Source organism: Kogia breviceps, chromosome 1 (genome assembly GCF_026419965.1).
Source record: "Kogia breviceps isolate mKogBre1 chromosome 1, mKogBre1 haplotype 1, whole genome shotgun sequence".
Classification (NCBI taxonomy): Eukaryota; Metazoa; Chordata; class Mammalia; order Artiodactyla; family Physeteridae; genus Kogia; species Kogia breviceps.
The window spans coordinates 83,111,990-83,132,374 of record NC_081310.1 but is presented as its reverse complement, the minus strand read 5'-3'; the positions used below and the strand labels follow the sequence as shown (position 1 = coordinate 83,132,374).

Sequence of the window (20,385 nt, the reverse complement as noted above, 5' to 3'; positions counted from 1 at the left end):
AGTAAGAAACTTTTTTTTATTTTAAATGATAGTACAAAAATTTTATATATAATATAGATCTGTATAGGTGTACATACACACAAATGCTCACACACACACACACACACACACACACACACACACACACAAACTTACTCATCAGAATCAAACCCTATTTAATTAAAATCCTAAATAAAAAAGAGAAGTATACTTAAGTTTTCTTAAAACATACTGTACATAAAGCTGTCAGACAACCTGAAAAACTGAAGATGTTTTGAGAAGAAGCTAGGCACCCCACCTACCCTTTTTCTGCTGCCCCCAACACAAATGGCCTTGGCAGAAGGACAGTACACAGGGCAAAGCCAGAGAAGGGAGCTGCTGCTATCATTACTGTTGATAGAGCAAGATGCCTGAAACCAACTAGGAAGCACAGGATATAGGGTATGACCTAGATTAATTCTCAGAAACAAACCATTTAAGAATAAACAGAAAATATGTGGTAGGGAAGGAGGGGAACAGAAAGAGGAAAGACAAGGCGCATAGATTAGAAATGACCTATTAATTAAATTCTAGTGCCTGGGAAAGACTCAATGAGATAAGAACAATGGGGTCACAGAGGCAGAAGTAGTTAGAGGGGAAAGGGGAGGAGAGAGACAGGGAATAACAATTTCCTGCCATTAACAAGCCAAGTTGCTATGTAGTAGTCTGGAGTCTAGGGATATCACCCCACCTCCTAATCTTAAGAGAGTCTTTAAAAAAAAAAAAAAAAAGGCAGCACCAGAGGTTCAAAGCTACTTATTTCGAATTCACATCCTTCTTGCTCCTGGTCTCTTGTTAAATATATTGGCATAGGAAATAGACTACTAACTCAAAAGGGGAAAATATCACATAAAGTGGAAATAGATAAGAGCCTAGAGCAGCACATAGGCGGTCTTAATATGTATTCCATTCTAAAGCTCCTTTTCTGGCCATACAGATATGTCTATATAACAAGTAGAGAACAGGAGGCCATTCTCCAACAAATCTGGACAAAAACCGATTCCTACTCAATATTAAACTTCTGGGAATAGTTCACTATATGCCTCATGTCTTCTCGCTCTGGGGGTCCATAATGTTGTTTGTTAGGAAAGAGCCACAGAAGCTTTCTCAAAATGATGATTCCTTAAAAGGTTGAGATGTCTAAACTGGGAAGCAGATGTATAGAATGTCTGCTCCTTCTGCCATGGAACTTTATCTAGGGTTTCTTTCCTTTTCAGAGGTGTAAGAAATTATACAAATGCCAGTCAAAACAGCTACCATAGGAGCTGAAAGGAGGTTTGCTCTGTGGAAAGGCAGCTCCATCTCTACCCCTGACCCTGCTCTGAATCTTTCAGTTTACCGATGTCATCACACTGTATGCTAAAGAAATCTCTGCAAAGATAAGTACTAGCTCTCCCTAGGGCCTCACTCCTCAGGTTTCTCATTACTGCCTGTTGAGCATGCCTCTCAGAAAAAGGGCCAAAGTAATGCTTTTTCTTCCTCAGTGCCTTTACTCAATTGAAAGAAACCCTCTCTAATGTTTTTAATGAAATAAAAATATTTCCAGCTTTTACCAGGTACTTTAGAGTTGAACCTCAAATAAACAAAGAGAAAAGTGGGAAAATTCATATATATTTATAATGTACACAATATATACGTGCAGCAAAGGGGTGTTAAAAATGCCCTGGTCACAAAATACTTAACTTCAACTGGAGAGCCCTCTGTTAAATTCATTTCTTTTATAGCAATATAAAGAAAGAAAGTCATTTTGCATGCCACAGGTTTCTAATATTACTGAGCAGACACAAACATTTTAATAATGCAGTGCTAAGGCTGAAAAAGGGGGAGAGGCAAAGGCAAAAATTATGAAACACAGATCTGACAGAGAAAAAGAACATCTTTTAAGGTGCTGAGTTCAATATACAGAAAACCTAAAGCCAAGTTCTCCCATATTTCAATTAAGAGACCTCAACTCTGGCATTACAATTAAGGGATCCCACAGAGGTAGTGACAGGAAGGGAATGTACATTTATACATTTGTAAATAATTTTCCTGAAGCCAGGAACAAGAACAGAAATATTAAGATTTATTTCTTTCTCCTTTTTAGGGGAAAGCTTAAAACCAAAATGTAAATGTAGGGTCTAATATTCCTATATTAATACTGATATTACTAAAGCAGCTTTATTTTGAAGTAGGCAATCATCCTAGGCTTCAGGTTTCTCCTGCTCAAGTACCATCTCTGAACCACTTGTCTGTTTGATTCTTTGTAATCCAACCTTACCAATAAGCCAGTTGGAATCCCCAAACCCAGAAGATCTAGCAACATTTTTCCAACTTCCACAGCTGATCCAGAAAAATAGGCAAAATCATACAATGGTACTGCCATTCATGTCTTTAATATTTAATCTAACTACTTCAAGGGATCCTGACCTACCATTCTCTCTATGGCAATACAATTAGAGATCAAGTCCTATTTCCCTTCTCTGGGATGCTAAAAGGTCTATTCCAAGTAAATAAAAACAAATGCCCTTTTGCTACCCACCCCTTTCTAGACATTTCCCTTCTCTCTCTCCCTATCCCAACCCCCGCTTTAGCTCCCTATCTCAGAGAGCCCACCATCAAAAATGACTTGGGCTGTATTAGATATTTTACTCGGAGGGAATGATAGGCTCTTACAAAAAAAGAATAATAAGAAACTCTAAACAGTTCCCCCAAACAGTAGGGACTCTGTATGCTCAGAAGGGAGTGTTGGATGGAAACTCCCCACCCTCAATAAGAAACTACCTCAGGGAGTGAGGTGGCTGGGCCTGCATATTTTCTACACAGTTAACCTTCACTCCCTGAACAGGAAAGAATAAAAGAAGGAATTAAAGTCAATGTATGCACCAAGAACACACACAAAACACATCTAAAATAACACCTGGTCCCTCTTATAGTTAAGCTAAAGCTTTGAAATGGCACACAACAGCAGCTTATTGTTAGCACCTGATTCACAAAGGGACTCAGAAGAAGGAAAAATATTGCAAACAGAAATAGGACATTCGACAGCAGATACCACAATTTTACCCTCTCCCTCACCTAGGCTGCTCCACTGCATTTCTCCATCATCCCCAACAGTGCAGACTAATATCTGATCATCTGGGAAGTGCTTAGTACTTGGTCCATGGAGAAAACCTAGCTACGGTGGCCTGAAGCCAAGATTAATTTCAAAACTGATATTTTTGTCTATAAACCTCTAATAGCCAATTCTGTTTGTTAAATTTGGTTTGGGAAGTTATGTTTTCAGTTTATTTTAAGCCCCAAATGATTCTGCACCTCTGGAAAACTGCAGCAAATTACTTCACTAATCAAGGTAAACAGAACCATGTTAACTGTCACATTTTATTCCAAATTAAAAATGTATGTTTTCCCCGTGATTGCTAATTAAGAAAACCATATTCTAAACAGTCATTCAAATGTTTACTTGGCACAGCTCCCTCTGGTTGCTTCTAATTTATAACAAAGCAAGCAAGTCCAGGATGATGACCTCTCCATAACCCCCCTCTCTCCATCCGTATTCCCCTTTTTTAAAAAAACTCCAAGAAATCCCAGCAATGAAACACTTTCAAAAGTATATAGGCAAAGGGAGCAGGCATAGTGGGAGAGAAGAGAGTCAGGTGACGAAGCATCTGGTCAGAATCTTTGGTTCCTTACATTATGGCATTGGTAGTTCTCAGTCCCTTTGCCAGCACACACTGAGCACCTATAAGGCACAAAAGCTCTGCACAAGGCCCGACCTTAAGGAAACAGAGCAGTTTACTCAACCCAAATCAGATGGAGAAAGCTATACAACATCCTCAGCATTCATCTCTCCCCCTGTCTTTTCTTGCCTATGAGAGGATACCATACCATGTAAGTTCCACAGAAAGGCACACTTAGAAAACTCAACAAAGTTTTATAAAATTAAAAAGTTGATATTAAAGCTTGATATTACATAAATAAATGGTTGGAAGCAAGTTGTTCTGACAACAGACTACACTTCTGATTGTGATTTCATAAAATCTAGCCAGAGCAAAGTTGGTATCTCAGGACCAGATTGTTTCCTAACCCCAGGAGCCTCTTTCTGGCCACTTTCCAGCATTGTAGAGACACAGCCTGGAGGATTTTGGATTTATATACACTTCTCTCCTTTCCAGTTTTTAAAAATGATATTTCAGTTTCTTAAACTGGCATCTGAGCTATGGACACACAATGGATGCAAATTCAGTCAGGCAATCACACATCAGTGAAATTAATTCAGGATAGTGGGGAGTGCCTGCCTGCTCCTTCGGAAGTGGAATATATTTCTTTCTCTTCCCCAAAGCTTGCATCTAATCCCTCCTCCCAATTAGGTTTCTCCTCTAACAGGTACACATCATAAATCTAAGGCAAAGTTTCAGGTCACTTGATGGTACAACTATAATATTAAAGGCTCTGGGTGTGTCCATATTAGGAATATTATTTTTAAATCTTTTGATAGAAAGTCAGTTATTTAAAAAACAATCAATCTGCAACATCCAGCATTCTTTTACCTCTATGCTTCAAGCAATGATGTGAGCTGAGAAATTTGGTCTTATTCTTTTGGTCCCTCAGAAGACTTGTTCCCTAAATTTGGCTTTGAATTTTCCAGTTGCATAGAAAGCCTTCCTGAGCCCAAACTCTGTACCCTGCTATAGTTTTCTTCTTTAGGACATTCTTAATTTTTATACAATGTTTGTCCTTTGTATTTTCTTTTAAAAAGAGGAAAAAGATGGACACAGCACAAGCTGTGGCCCTTGTACATTAAGTTGAAACAGTTTCCATGGAAACTCCAGTATGAGGCTTTGTGGTCCCTACTGCCCCAGTCACTTCTGTCTCTCTCTCCTCCATCTCTCCCTCTGTAACTACTACAGCATCTACCTCAGCCACCTCTTCAACCATGGTGAAATCAACTCCATTGGGCTGTTGTCGGGCCATGGCCTCTAGCTTGAGGCGGTACTGTTCTGCCTCCTGCTCTTTCTTTAGGAGCTGGTGTCGGTATTCCTGGGCTCTTCGATTAGCCTCCTGGAGTTGCTGCTGAAGCAGCTCTCTTTCAGTGCCTTCCTGTAAAAGTAAACCACCACAGGTAAGAATTCCTGAGAGTAGACAAAAAAGAAGGGTTTGGGCCTTGAAAGTTCTGGCTTTTGAATCTTTGCCTTCTCTTCTCTCCACCACTGCTAAAAACATTACCTTGCTTTCCTCCACACTGTCTGTCATCTCTTCTATCCTTGGTTTCTTAGTCAGTGGCAATTTCTCTGCTTCTTCTGCCTCTTCTTCAATAACAGTCTCCTCTGCAACCTGACCAGCAGGTACAGTTAGAACTGTAAGCCAAAGGACACCAAATGGAGGTGATAAATACATAGTAAAACAAAGAGACTTTGCCTACGTTGAATCAGACAATAAACTAAAATATAGGGCTTCCCTGGTGGCGCAGTGGTTAAGAATCCACCTGCCAATGCAGGCGACACGGGTTCGAGCCCTGGTCCGGGAAGATCCCACATGCCGTGGAGCAACTAAGGCCGTGCTCCACAACTACTGACCCTGCGCTCTAGAGCCTGTGAGCCACAACTACTGAAGCCCATCCACCTAGAGCCCATGCTCTGCAACAAGAAAAGCCACTGCAATGAGAAACCCATGCACCGCAACAAAGAGTAACTCCTGCTCACTGCAACTACAGAAAGCCCGTGCACAGCAATGAAGACCCAACGCAGCCAAAAAAAAAAAAAAAAAAAAAAATCATCTAAACTAAAATATATTCTCTGATATCTCACTGTTCATATCTCTTTGGATTTTAGAATCAACAGGCAAGGCATGGCTTTACAGAGAGAAACCAAAAAGATTAGAGGCACTAAGAAGACCTCAGAAAGGAAAAGGTGAAGATTTGCAGGTTTGGAAGCCATGTAGTTAAGACCCAACTTTGAGGCTTTTATATAGAAATGTCTGACTGTAGATCAGAAGCTGTGACCACTTAGCTTACAATTCTGCAGGAATAACTTATCTAAAGTAGGTCTGATATCTTAAATAAGAATTTTGAGAAACGTTTCATGAAAGCAGTTTGCCATTAGCTGTGTCTAATTTAACTATTTATCTTCTCACAGATAAGTGAGAAAAGGGTCAACACACATATGCACACAACACACATGATGCACTACACACCTATCCAAATGGCTAAAATTTAAAAAAAAATAGTGATAACACCAAACTCTGGCAAGAATGTGGGAAACTGGATTATTCATAAATTGCTGGTGGAAATGTAAAATGGTACATTCACTGTAGAAGATAGTTTGGCAGTGTTTTACAAAAGTAAACATGCATTTACCATATCACCCGGAAATTTTACTTTTGGACATTTACCCCAGAAAATTGAAAACTTATGTTCCCATACAACCTGTACACAATTGATCATAACAGCTTTACTCAGATATAGCCAAAACCTGGAGACAGATTAAGTAGGTAAATGGTTAAACAAACTATGGTACATCCATACCATGGAATACTACTCAGCAATGAACTATTGATACAAACATAAACTTGGATAGACCTTAAGGAAATTATGCTGAGAGAAAAAAGCCAATCTCAAAAGGCTACATACTGTATGATTCCATTTATATAACATTCTTGAAATGACAAAAGTATAAAGATAGAGAACAGATGAGTTAGTTAGTGGTTGCCAGTGGTGAGGAAAGAGGTGGGAAGGGAAGTGGCTATAACACAAGGAATACAGAATAGCACAAGGAATCTCGGTGATGGAACTGTTTTGTATCTCAACTTTGGTGGTGCTGATGCATTAAATTGCATAGAACACAAACTCACAAATGGATACATATAAAACTGGAAAAAAAATCTCAATAAGGTTGGTGGATTGTACCAATGTCAATTTCCTGTCTGTAATATTGTACTAGAGTTATACAAAATGTTACCATTGGGGGAAACTGGGTGATAGGTACATGGGATCTTTCTGTATTATTTCATACAACTATACATAAATGAATGTATGATTATCTCAAAATAAAAAGGTAAAATTAAACTTAGGTTTTAGGATGCATTATGATTTTTGTTTAAAGCAGATTTACCTAGTTATTTGGTTTGGTTGATTTTTTTTTTTTTTTTTTTTTTTTTTTTGCGGTACGTGGGCCTCTCACTGTTGTAGCCTCTCCCTTTGCAGAGCACAGGCTCCGGACGCGCAGGCTTAGCGGCCATGGCTCACAGGCCTAGCCGCTCCGCCGCATGTGGGATCTTTCCAGGCCGGGGCACGAACTCGTGTCCCCTGCATTGGCAGGGGGACTCTCAAGCATTGTGCCACCAGGGAAGCCCGGTTTGGTTGATTTTAAGATTAGCTTGTATTCCTTGAACACTCATCAACTGATAGCAGTAGAAAGCAGCTTGGATATCTGCTAAGTGGAAATGGAAATTCTGTCTGGGATTAAAAATTTCTTACAATTAATTCACAAAATTCCAGCTCTCCTTCTTTGGGCCTGGTTAAATGCATCTATAAAAAGTAGTGTAGTGGACTTCCCTGGTGGCGCAGTGGTTAAGAATCTGCCTGTCAAGGCAGGGGACACGGGTCTGAGCCCTGGTCAGGGACGATCCCACATGCCGCGGAGCAACTAACCCAGTGCACCACAACTACTGAGCCTGCGCTCTAGAGCCCGTGAGCCACAACTACTGAGCCCGTGTGCCACAACTACTGAAGCCCATGCGCCTTGAGCCCGTGCTCTGGGCTCAATGAGAAACCCTGCACACTGCAACAAAAAGTAGCCCCCGCTTGCCACAACTAGAGAAAGCCCGCATGCAGCAACAAAGACCCAGCATAGCCAAAAATAAATAAACAAGTAATTTTTAAAAAAAAATTAAAAAAATAATTTTTTTTAAAGTAGTGTAGTTTATCTAGGCAAAACCTCAAATTTTATCTTTTTCCTTAAAACAACTTCGTTCTCATTTATTTAACTCCATTACAAGCAGAGTCTCTCACTTACTCAATGAGCCCCCCAAAACTTTAAATGATAATCATGTCCACAAAAATATCAGTGGTATATTTCCAAATAAAGCTCCAAGAACTTATGATACCAAAGCCTGAATTATAAAGGTTTAATTTCTACTCTTCCTTCCCATACTGCAAAGATCCATCAATTCAAATAATTTGAAAATTATAAAATCCCCATAATTATTTAGGCCAAGTCAAAATTTTGATGACACAAAAGGTAATTATACCAACCCTCCTTCTTCAACCTTCAGTATTTCTGAGAAATGAAGTTGTAATGATTAGTTTCTTTCTTTTTTCAAAAAAATTTACTTATGTATTTTTTGAATATGTAATACATTCACGATTCAAAGATTAAAAGCTATAAAAGCATATACATTGAAAAGCTTCCTATCCATCCCTAGCTACCCAGGTGCCCTGCCACAAGGGAATCAATGTTATCAATGTTATTTCTGAATGTTCTTCCAGAGATAGTCTAAGTCTATGAACATATTAGCAAATATACATATATTTCCCTTTTTAAAAAATACAAATGTAGCATACTCTACACACTCCTGCATCTTGCTCTTGTCACTTAATATATTTTGGAGATCAGATCATACTTGTATACAAGAATCTTCCTCACTGTTTTTTTTTTGTTTTTTTTTGTTTTTTTGTGGTACACGGGCCTCTCACTGTTGTGGCCTCTCCCGTTGCGGAGCACAGGCTCAGTGGCCATGGCTCACGGGCCCAGCCACTCCGCGACATGTGGGATCTTCCCGGACCAGGGCATGAACCTGTGTCCCCTGCATCAGCAGGTGGATTCTCAACCGCTGCGCCACCAGGGAAGCCCTTCCTCATTGTTTTTTATAGCTGCATAGTATTCCATTGCATGGGTGGGGTGTATCATAATTTATTTATCCAGTTCCTTAATGACTTGTACATAGGTTCTTTTTAATCTCTGATGATTACAAATAATGCTGTAATGAATAATTTAGTATATATGTCATTTCTGTGTGTATGAATATAAATTCATAGAAAAATAACTTTTTAGCCAAAAGGTATATGCATCTTCAATACTGATATATATTGACAATTTGCTCTTCAGAGGATGTAGTAATTTACACTCTCACCAATGATTTATAAGACTGCCTGTTTCCCCATACCCTTGACAATATAGTGCTTTAATGGTATCTTGCTGCAGTATTTATTTATATTTCTCTTGAATGAAAGAAGTAGGTTGAATGTATTTTCCTATTTTTAAGAACCATCAGTATTTTCTTTTCTGTGAACTACTAGTTGACATTTTTTGCTCTTTTTACTACCAGATTGTTGGTTTTACTCACAGATTTTATATATATTAGGAGAATTAGCCTTTGCCAGCCTGGCTTCTGTTTCTTTTCCGTTTTCAGAGCTTTGTTCCATCTGGCATCTCGCTTTCTCCCATTCCCACTACTTGCCCTAATGCCCTTTTTTTTTTTTTATGGCCATACCACGTGGCCTGTGGGATCTTAGTTCCCCAACCGAGGATCAAACTCACGCCCCCTGCACTGGAAGTGCAGAGTCTTAACCACTGGACCGCCAGGGAAGTCCCCCTAATGCCTCATTTTTAGATGTGTGTTGAGTGTCTAAAGTATCTTTTAATAAACAATTGTCTAAATGGGATAACTCACCTTGCTGTCCATCTTGCATAGTTACAATAAATGGCTGGCCAATGCCTCCAGTAGGGATTGCAGTTTGGATATTACCCAGAGGGACTCCATCAGTCACTATGGTGATGACCCTCTGGCCTCCACTTCCCACCACTTGCTGGATTGATGAGTCAACAGAATTTCCTTCTATGATTTCCTCTGAATTAGCTACAGATGACAAAAGGAAACATAACATTTCAGCTTTAAAAAAATAGGAGTATAGTAATTTCAGCCCCCTTAAAACTGATAATATCAGGGATAGAAAAACTTGAAAAAAAAAGTTAGATTCAACAGTTCACAAAAGCAAGCTCCTGTAAACAATGCTAAGTCAGAGGTGAAAAGAAAACAGGGAGGGCTTCCCTGGTGGCAGAGTGGTTAAGAATCCGCCTGCTAATGCAAAGGAGATGGGTTCAAGCCCGGAAAGATCCCACATGCTGCGGAGCAACTAAGCCTGTGTACCACAACTACTGAGCCTGCATGCCACAACTACTGAAGCCTGCGAGCCTAGAGCCCGTAGTCCGTGATGAGAAGCCCGTGCACCACAATGAAAAGTAGCCCCCGCTCACCACAACTAGAGAAAGCCCACACATAGCAATGATAGACCCAACACAGCCGAAAATAAAATAAATAAAAATAAATTTACAACATTTTTTTAAAAAGAAAGAAAACAGGGAATGCATTAGAACAGTATTTTCTAAAATGTCTTCAGGGACTTCCCTGGTGGCGCAGTGGCTAAGAATCCGCCTGCCAATGCAGGGAACACGGGTTTGAGCCCTGGTCCAGGAGGATCCCACATGCCACGGAGCAACTAAGCCTCTGTGCCACAACTACTGAGCCCACGTGCCACAACTACTGAAGCCCGCATGCCTACAGCCCATGCTCTGCAGCAAGAGAGGCCACCGCAGTGAGAAGCCTGTGCACCCCAACGAAGAGCAGCCCCCGCTTGCCGCAACTAGACAAAGCCCGTGTGCAGCAACGAAGACCCAACGCAGCCAAAAATAAAAATAAATAAATAAATAAAATGTCTTCATTGACATGTTAGCTTTCACTAAAGATAGGTTCTATATACAAATACATTTTCAAAATGCTCGTTTAAATATGATTAAATTTTTGTGTTTGTTTATTTTGTAGGAAGTATCAGAGACCCTAAAAGACTAATGAGCATTGTGACTCTATAAAATAAGATATGCTGAGTTTCCCAAACATATTTGATCTCGGAACTCCTTTTTCAGAAAACATCTTGAAAGTCTAAACAAATTTAGAGAGCTTAGAAAAATAACTATAAATTAGAGTAGATCTATTTCTATAAGAAATAAAGGCATTTAATAGTGAATTAACAAAATAATATGTCAAGAAGTCAAAACATTGAAGAAGTCTGATAGACAAAAATAGTAGATGGCTTCTCTCACCTGACAGATCAACAATAACATTAACAGCAATGACACTATGTGCCAGGTACCTTTCTAAGAGCTTTACATGTATCATGTTGAATAAAGATATTCAGTTTGGTTAGTCAGTATCCCCAATAACTATTAGGGGAAACAGCTCTTACCACTATGAAATTTCTATATCTAAAGAGTCACAAGTAGAACTTTGCAATAAGTGGGGTAGGGACTATCCATATGAGACACATTCAGGCACTTCAGTGGAAATAGAGCATTCACACCTCTTAGAAACAAAGAACAGTTAAATGTTATAGCTGAAAGGACCCTGATAGGTAATCTAATCCAACCATCATGTCAGAGATGAGGAGACTGAGACCTGGAGAAGTTAAATGATTTATCCAACATCAAAGAACAAATCAAAAGAATAACAAGCACAAGTTTAATACATTGCTTTTTCCTCTGCCATGCTGTTCCCTCATACACACCTGAGTAGAGATCTTTATTATTGTTGTCAGTTGGAAAAATAGGATTGGAGGAATGTTCTCAGCATCCAAATGTCAACGGCAGAAAGAAATCAACAATCTGATTTCGTTTATGATGGAGCAGACTGCCAGAGGTTTCCAGAAAGATTCCTAAATGACTATTTAGCCCTACCTATGACTATTTGTCCCCTATGTATATGAAGCCTTAAGCCTTTTCCCTGTGGGTCACTAGCTCTGGCTAAGTGACCTGAAACCTTTCTGTTTTAAAATAAGAAGGGCACTATACAGAATGTATCTTCACAAATCCACTGGAAATGCCAAAATAACATCTCCAGTGAAAATAAAAGCAAGCCAACCTAAGGTACAAAAAATATAACAATGAGCGAGGTAGCAGTCCCATGTATTTTGATGCTTTAATACAAGATATTTAGGCTGCTATTTTGAATCATTCTATGATAGCATCAGACAAAGCATAACATAGAGTATTTCCAAAACTCTGCTAATATAAGACTAAACATTTCAATCTGATGCAACTGGAGTCAGGATAAACAAACTTGAAGCTGCAAAGGAATAATTTAGTCATTCTCTGATATTATTCAGCTGACTGAATATATCACTTAGCGATTTTTCTTTCTGATGCTCAATGACTCTACATCCCTTTATCCTAGCTGTCTCTAACCATAATTCTTTAACATTTCATGCAAATTAAATCTGCTGGAGATTCAAAAGCAAAAGAAGAAATGGTGATTCACCCAGCAGATATCCCTTACCTACCTGTGGCTCTGTGTGAGTTGCAGAGGGGGGCTGATGCCTCAGCAAGAGCTGCAAGGGTGGCCAGCACTGAGGTGGTGGAATTTGAGAAGTGTACTGTTGAGGAGGCATGGGGGTCACCTATTTTGGTAAAAAAGGCAAATGAGGTCCAGCAGAGAGAATAAATTGAGATGAACTAAAAATGGCTTATTAAATCAAAACCTCAGCTTTTCACTCTAATGTGCTTAATCTTGCTCTCTAATACAAACCTACAAAAAAAGCAATTATCATGGTGTTAAAACTCTTTTAAGGTTTAAAGTCTTCCCTTTAAAGTGGATTAAGGTAATATGCTTGGTATAGGGCCACACTACATTCCCTTCATTTGATCATTCTCTTGGCATTGCCAATGCTGAGCATCAGTAGCTAACAGACCAAGAGTGCCACCTACTCCCTAGGCTGGCTATGCAGAGCTCTCCTTGGCAGCAGGCAGTAAGGGTACAAAGCATGCCTCACCCCAAACTAAGCAGTGCTGAGGGAATAGGCCCCTCCTGGGCTTTACTCAACCATGCTACTTCTATTCATCAGCTAGAGAGGTGAGAAGACTAGGACTGACCTCAAGTTCAAGAACATTAAAAACCTGAAGTTTCACATATTGAATGTCAAAGGCTAAACAATTACCTACTTTAGTTATGTCATGACGTGCTTTTCAAAAACAATTTGTTCATAACCTTTTTCTCTTGTATCTGTGTGATATCCTTACAGCTTAGTTCCAAGAGGGAAGTGTATTAGATCTGGCAATAGGCACTCCTAACTTTATGAACTGAAAGTATTACTCAACAGTTTTGCATAAATCAAACTTTTATAACATGAATTTCATTTCCCTAAGTCTTTCACTATAATTTCAGAGATACTTATTGTACCAGTTGTGAATTAATTGCTTCTTGGCTGCAAATCCACCCTTCTTTGCTGTATCTTGGGATACTGAAGCTGGACCCCATAAATATTTCTTGCCATCTGGCATGAGATTAAGTTTTGTCATACAGAAGTAGTGGCTGCTCCCCATACTGGCTATTCCTGAGTTCTCCTCTCCTCATAGTAGCTACTCCATTGTTACTAAAAAGTGTTTATAGATTAAGTTTATAAGCTTATAAATTATATACTTATAATATATATTATTATATATGTATAATAAAATAGATATATTTATTTTATATGTATAATAAAATTATGTATAATAAAACTACACCATATGTAGCTTTGTCTCCTGACTGAAATGTGACTGATACATTTATTTTCTTTTTAAATGAGCTCTTTTTTTTTCTTAATTTCATTTATTTTAGTTTTGGCTGCATTGGTTTTCTCTAGTTATGGCAAATGCGGGTTATGCTTTGTTGTGGTGCACAGGCTTCTCACTGTGGTGGCTTCTCTTGATGCGGTGCATGGGCTCTAGGTGTGCAGGCTTCAGTAGTTGTGACACGTGGGCTCAGTAGTTGTGGCTCGAGGCCTCTAGAGCACAGGCTCAGTAGTTGTGGCTCATGCGCTTAGGTGCTCGGCGGCATCTGGGATCTTCCTGGATCAGAGCTTGAACCCATGTCCCCTGCATTGGCAGGCGGATACCTAACCACTGCATCACCAGGGAAGCCCTAAATGTACTCTTAAGTTCTCCCACTACTATGCTTAAAAAATGTCAATTATCTGTAAAATACTTAAAAAAACCTTAAAGTCCTTTTCTGATATGATTAATCTAGTTAGTTTAACTGGTTTATAAATTTAAATTTCAGAAGATTTTTCCATAAAAAGGTGGATTACTTGTATAATACACATAGCTGCAAACTATCTTAATCAAAGCTTTTGGGTGATGACTGTGGGAGTGAAGATAAGGGTAGAGATAGTAATGATATCCTTATTTTAATTTCTCATAAAATACTCAGGAAACCAAATGGTCTGAGTAGAACACTGCTTGACCTCTAGGAAGGAGCCTGTGTCTATCTAATGACTTCAGTAAGAGCAAGATTCAGCTATAGACTACACCCTAATTTTCCTGCTTAGTTCATGATTTTCTTATCACTCAGACTATCGTACCAAGTGCTGACATAAAACTCAGAGATGAAACAAACAAGGAACAAGCAATTTTTAGATATATGCCTCATGGAGTTTGGAATATATGTGACAATAAGTCACTAACAATAAAAAAAAAGGCTGTTATTATTTTACCACAGTTAAAACACACACATACACACACAGACACACACACAAGCAAGGCTGTTATAATTAAAGTTCTAGGACAAACATCAGGTAGGCCACCAAGCTAAAGGAGAATACCTGGGTAGAACCGCTTCATGAGAAAGGCATTATATACTTCTTAGCATATAATGATTCCAACCTAAGGGTGCTCTCCCTCTGATTCAAACATAATGACTTACCCAACTTCCCCTCAATAGCAAAATGAATAACATATGTGAAAAATTAGGTTTAGTATTCTGACATATACAGTTGAAACTGAAGAGATGATGCAAATTACCTCTTTAGACTTATCCCAGAGAGTTCTAGGAAAATAAAGTACTTTATTGTTAAATAATGTTAATTCCTTCATTCTCTTTAATATAAGACCCCCACATCAAATAAAGTGAAATGTGCATGGTTGCTGTTGTTTTTGGAAGGGAAATGGCATTGTTAGTGACAACTTTTTACCTATTCAGAATGTGGCTCATATAAATAAATAAGCTCTTCAGACCAGGATTTAGGGTAGTGTGCTACGGTCCGCTAGGCAACCTAGGCAAACTAGATCCGGAAAAATTAAGTAACTTGCCCAGGGTCATGCAGTTAGTAAATGTCAGAGCCCAGATTAGAACCTAATTATTAGATTCCAAAGCCTGTACCCTTTATGAACCAATATAAGGCAATTTATATTTGACTTTAGAGTGCATCTTATGATTCTACAGAAACAGGAAATTCATCTTCATAACTTTGTTTTGCTCTGATTAATGTTTAAATTAATCTGCCTTCCCAAATCACTGCAGTTTGATGGCGGCACTGATGACTGATATCTTTAGTCACAAATGGAAAATTGAAAGCAAACTTTATAATCTGGATTTTGGTATCAAAAATATCCACCAAGGACTTCTCTGGTGGTCCAGTGGTTAAGACTCCGGGCTTCCAATGCAGGGGGCATGGGTTCAATCCCTGGTCAGGGAACTAAGATCCCACATGGTGTGGGGTGCAGCAAAAAAAAAAATAATAATAATAATCCACCAAAATGATAATCCTATGATACTTTCAGTTAATGCTTTTTTTAAGGTCTTTTCAGTTAATTCTTCTTTTTTTAAACATCTTTATTGGAGTATAATTGCTTTACAATGGTGTGTTAGTTTCTGCTTTACAACAAAGTGAATCAGTTATACATATGTTCCCATATCTCTTCCCTCTTGCATCTCCCTCCCTCCCACCTTCCCTATCCCACCCCTCTAGGTGGTCACAAACCACCTAGCTGATCTCCCTGTGCCATGCGGCTGCTTCCCACTAGCTATCCACCCTACGTTTGGTAGTGTATATATGTCCATGCCGCTCTCTCACTTCGTCACATCTTACCCTTCCCCCTCCCCATATCCTCAGGTCCATGCTCTAGTAGGTCTGTGTTTTATTCCCATCCTACCCCTAGGCTCTTCATGACTTTTTTTTTTCTTAGATTCCATATATATGTGTTAGCATACGGTATTTGTTTTTCTCCTTCTGACTTACTTCACTCTGTATGACAGACTCCATGTCCATCCACCTCACTACAAATAACTCAATTTCGTTTCTTTTTATGGTTGAGTAATATTCCATTGTATACATGTGCCACATCTTCTTTATCCATTCATCTGTTGATGGACACTTAGGTTGCTTCCATGCCCTGGCTATTGTAAATAGAGCTGCAATGAACATTTTGGCACATGACTCTTTTTGAATTATGGTTTTCTCAGGGTATATACCCAGTAGTGGGATTGTTGGGTCGTATGGTAGTTCTATTTGTAGTTTTTTAAGGAACCTCCATACTGTTGTTGTTATATATGTTAAAAATATTGCTGGATGATGGGAAACAAGAAGCCTGTCCCACCATTCAGGAAAAGAAAAATCCTTTAACCCAGTTCAATAACACAACATGAATTTGTCTTATAATTTTTCTCCTTTCTTTTATCTGCACTGATTAAGCATCAAATAGGCCAGTCCCCTAAAGGGGAATAGCTAGGTAGAACTGCTTCATGAGTAAGATGACACTGGAGAGATCAGCTCTAATTATGTGACGGTTTAGCAATTTCAATTTGCCATTGTCAACATACAGAAGAGAGAAAGAAGAGTCGGTTTGCCAAAAGCAACACGACAAGCATGATATAGGTCCATGGGAATCAAGGTTAAGAATCTCTATCCTTGGTAAGTCTTCCTTTTTCATTTTAACTTCAAGAAAAATTCAGGAGTACTTAAATTGAATGGCCGGTCTATGGTACATTAAAGCTGTACTTCTAAATCTATTAAGGAACACCCTCTAAAAAAAAAAAAAAAAAAAAAAAAAGAATCTCTATCCTGAATGTCTTCTACTTTGCTTATCATTCCAGATAAGAATCTGGAGAATTTCAGTAGTTAGACTAAAGACTTAACTCTGGCTCTTTTTATTCAATACGTGTTTGTGAACATATAACTTTATTGGCTTCTAAAAACTTTTGGATTAAAAAAGCAGTTGTTCTGGGCTTCCCTGGTGGCGCAGTGGTTGAGAGTCCGCCTGCCAATGCAGGGGACATGGGTTCGTGCCCCGGTCCAGGAAGATCCCACATTCCGCGGAGCTGCTAGGCCCGTGAGCCATGGCCGCTGAGCCTGCGCGTCTGGAGCCTGTGCTCCGCAACGGGAGAGGCCACAGCAGTGAGAGGCCCTCGTACCGCAAAAAAAAAAAAAAAAAAAAAAAGCAGTTGTTCTAATCAGTGTGGCCTGAACCACAACAAATCCAAATGGCTGTGAATATTCTGATTACAGTGATTTTAAACAACAGTTGATAGTTTATAAAATGAAGGTCACTACTGCCCCCTTGTGGGCATGATGGACTCATCCTTCACTGAGAAGTTACATTTCCACCTAACATTAGCTATTATTGAAGCCCTGCTATAAAATGGGTACTGAAATACAAAATCTCAGTCTCACAACAACCTCATAAAGTAGATTATTATATCCCAATTTTATATATGAGTACAGAAGGCTTAGAGAAGTAATTTTTCCAAGGTCAAGCATCTTAGTCAAGTAATAAATCAGTATTTGAAAGCAGTTCTGAATGCAAAATTCTATGTATAGTGTGTTTATGTTCCTTCTCTTTTACGATGCCTCTCAATAATAATACCTCATTCAAGATCTTCCTTTGATATTTTACAAACTTAACTATGAATACAGTTGTGTATTTTTTAATGAAAGTCAGAAACAGAAAAAGAAACCAAGAGTTAGTAGGAAAATTTATTTAAATGAGGACACAAGTTCCTTCATTGTAAAACAAGTATTTGTAAGGAGATGTTGAAAATAAACTCAATTTTCTCCTTTTTATTTTTATTTTTAAAAATTTTTTATTAGAGTATAGTTGATTTATAATGTTGTGTTAGTTTCTGCTGTATAGCAAAGTGGATTTGCTCCTTTTTAGATAGATATTTTTGTTAAAAACATACAAGTCTCAAAAGATCAACACCAAGTGCTTTTCTTTGCTATTTTGTTGTTATATATGTTCTCAAGAACAAATCAAGACTCTTACACTTTAGTCAAATAATCACATGTACCTCTTTTATATCAGCATTCCAACAACCATTTATGTTTATTCTGCTTTGTTACTGCCTTAGACTATAAATATTTAACTATTTTCCTTAGCAGTCCCATATTAAAGCACCCGTATATTTTCATTTAGGGGTCAGACATAACCCTTCAACAGATTAATCTGTAGAATATTTTACTTTTAACACAGTAAACACTTATGTACAATCCCAATGTATGATTTTCCCTTCCCTTAGAAAGAATAAGTGCATTAGCTCATTTTAAAATTTTTATTATTTATTTATTTAATTCTTTTTATCATTTTTTTGTGCATTACTTTTTTTTTTTTTTTTTTTTTGCGGTACGCGGGGCTGTCACTGTTGTGGCCTCTCCCTCTGCGGAGCACAGGCTCTGTACGCTCAGGTCCAGCGGCCATGGCTCACGGGCCCAGCTGCTCCGTGGCATGTGGGATCTTCCCGGACCAGGGCACAAACCCGCGTCCCCTGCATTGGCAGGCGGACTCTCAACCACTGCGCCACCAGGGAAGCCCTGTGCATTAGCTTTTAAATCTATTATAAATCTTCCATTTGAGGAATATTTTAATAAAGGAGTGGGTATCAGACAAGGTACCTATTCATCTCATAAGGAAACCTGTAATTCTGTTCATTTTAAGTCTAAAATAAATGTCACATTATCAGAACATTACCTGAGGTTGTTTTGGTGCTGGCTGAAGAAACAAGGCTTGCGAGGTTGACAACTTCTCCTGACGTGAAGATGAATGGGGTACCCATAGTCACAGGGTTGGATCTCTCAGGATTAGCATTCACCTGATTCTGCATTGCTTCCTATAAAACAATGCAAGACATTTCAAAGTCAGAACACTTACTAACCAGCCTTAGTTATACAGTTACTGAACAGCCCCCCCACAATGCTCTGTCAAGCAGAACTAGTTCTGGCGCACAATGTCCCAGGGACCTCACAGTTCTCATTAAGATGACTGTTTTTTCTCAGACCAGGGCAACAGAGACGTTAGATTGCTTTCCCAAGCTTATCTCTACTTTAGAAAAAAAAAAAGGCATTATTATTTGCAAAAACTTCTAGACAATTCACTTAACCTCTCTGGATATTGGTTTTAAATTTGAAAAATAAAGGGGGTGGGCCTAAAAAGTAATTTCCAGCACTAATATTCTATGATCAATTATGTACAAGACAATGTGCTAGCTGGAGATCCCTGCAGAGAATCTACAGAGAACAATATTCTCCAGAGTTTTGTCCAACTACTTATTCCATTCTGCCGTTGAAGAAATCCCTAAGAGAATATATAAGAAGCAAATAAATGAGTGCCGGATTTTAAAGTCTAGTTCCATATGCTGCACTTCTGCTTCTACAGATATCTGCACAATTTCGGTATAAAGATGCTTATCTTTATTTTATTTTTTTACTTTCATAAGCAGTTTTCTACAGACATGATCACTACTAAAAAATTATAAAAGGGCTCTGAACAAGGAATTGAAAGTTGAAGAGAATAACCAGTCTATAGGGAACCATATGTTAGAAAAAAACAACCAACCAACCACTGATAATACAGTAGAAATGGCTATTTTTTTACATAGAATTATCCCCTTGCTAAGAGCTTCAACTGAAACGGATTATCCATTCTCTGATTACTGTAAAATTCTGTCTTGAATCTTCCCCCTCTACCCTCCATTATCACTTCCTTAATTCAAGACTTCATTGGCTCTTGCCTGGCCTAATGAAGGTCTTCAGCATTAAGTGTCTTCTCTCTCAAGTCTGTACCACACTCCAAACAATCATCGTTTTAAAAAATCTTATCGTATCAATTCTCTACTTAAAAGCTTCTATTGGATCCCTCTTGCTCACAAAATAGTCCATATTCTTTTGCATGCCATCTAACAACCCTGTGTTCAGAACTCAGCCTCTCAAGCCTTAGCTCCTGCCACTCCCAAACTCTGCTTCTCCTGCCCAATCTCTGGTCACAGAACTACTTACTCTTTCCTGAATATTCCATGTCCTTTCCCACCTCTGTGTCTTTGATTTGCTTTTTCTAGCCTAGAATATCATTTTCTCACATCTCTGCCTACTACTCCTTCAAAACTCAGTTCAGAGTCTACATATACTTTAATCCTTGCCTTAAGCATTATCAATACTCCTGTAATACTTACTAGGTATCTGTTTACCACCATAGTATTGTAATGCTTTATATCTTGTCTTTACCTTCATCATACTGTAAACACTCCAAGGACAGGGCTATGTCCTATTAATCTTTGTATCTCTCATCCTGTTATTTCCTGATATACCAGTGCTGG

General features: G+C 38.6%; 1 protein-coding gene across 5 annotated transcripts in view; it reads right to left on the bottom strand.

Annotated features, from left to right (window-relative positions):
• The window catches only part of GABPB2 (GA binding protein transcription factor subunit beta 2), a 28,950-nt gene continuing 8,565 nt past the window's right edge, over positions 1-20,385 (bottom strand). For 3 of the 5 annotated variants that reach the window (XM_067035503.1, XM_059080149.2, XM_067035514.1), the window contains 5 exons: positions 18,765-18,903; positions 12,326-12,442; positions 9,667-9,852; positions 5,224-5,354; positions 1-5,097 (listed from right to left, as the gene is read on the bottom strand). In XM_067035503.1, the coding sequence (XP_066891604.1) occupies positions 4,798-5,097; positions 5,224-5,354; positions 9,667-9,852; positions 12,326-12,442; positions 18,765-18,903 (873 nt within the window). In that variant the 3' untranslated portion in view covers positions 1-4,797. The remainder of the gene's footprint in view (positions 5,098-5,223; positions 5,355-9,666; positions 9,853-12,325; positions 12,443-18,764; positions 18,904-20,385) is intronic. The other 2 variants (XM_067035520.1, XM_059080157.2) reach the window with 1 other exon arrangement.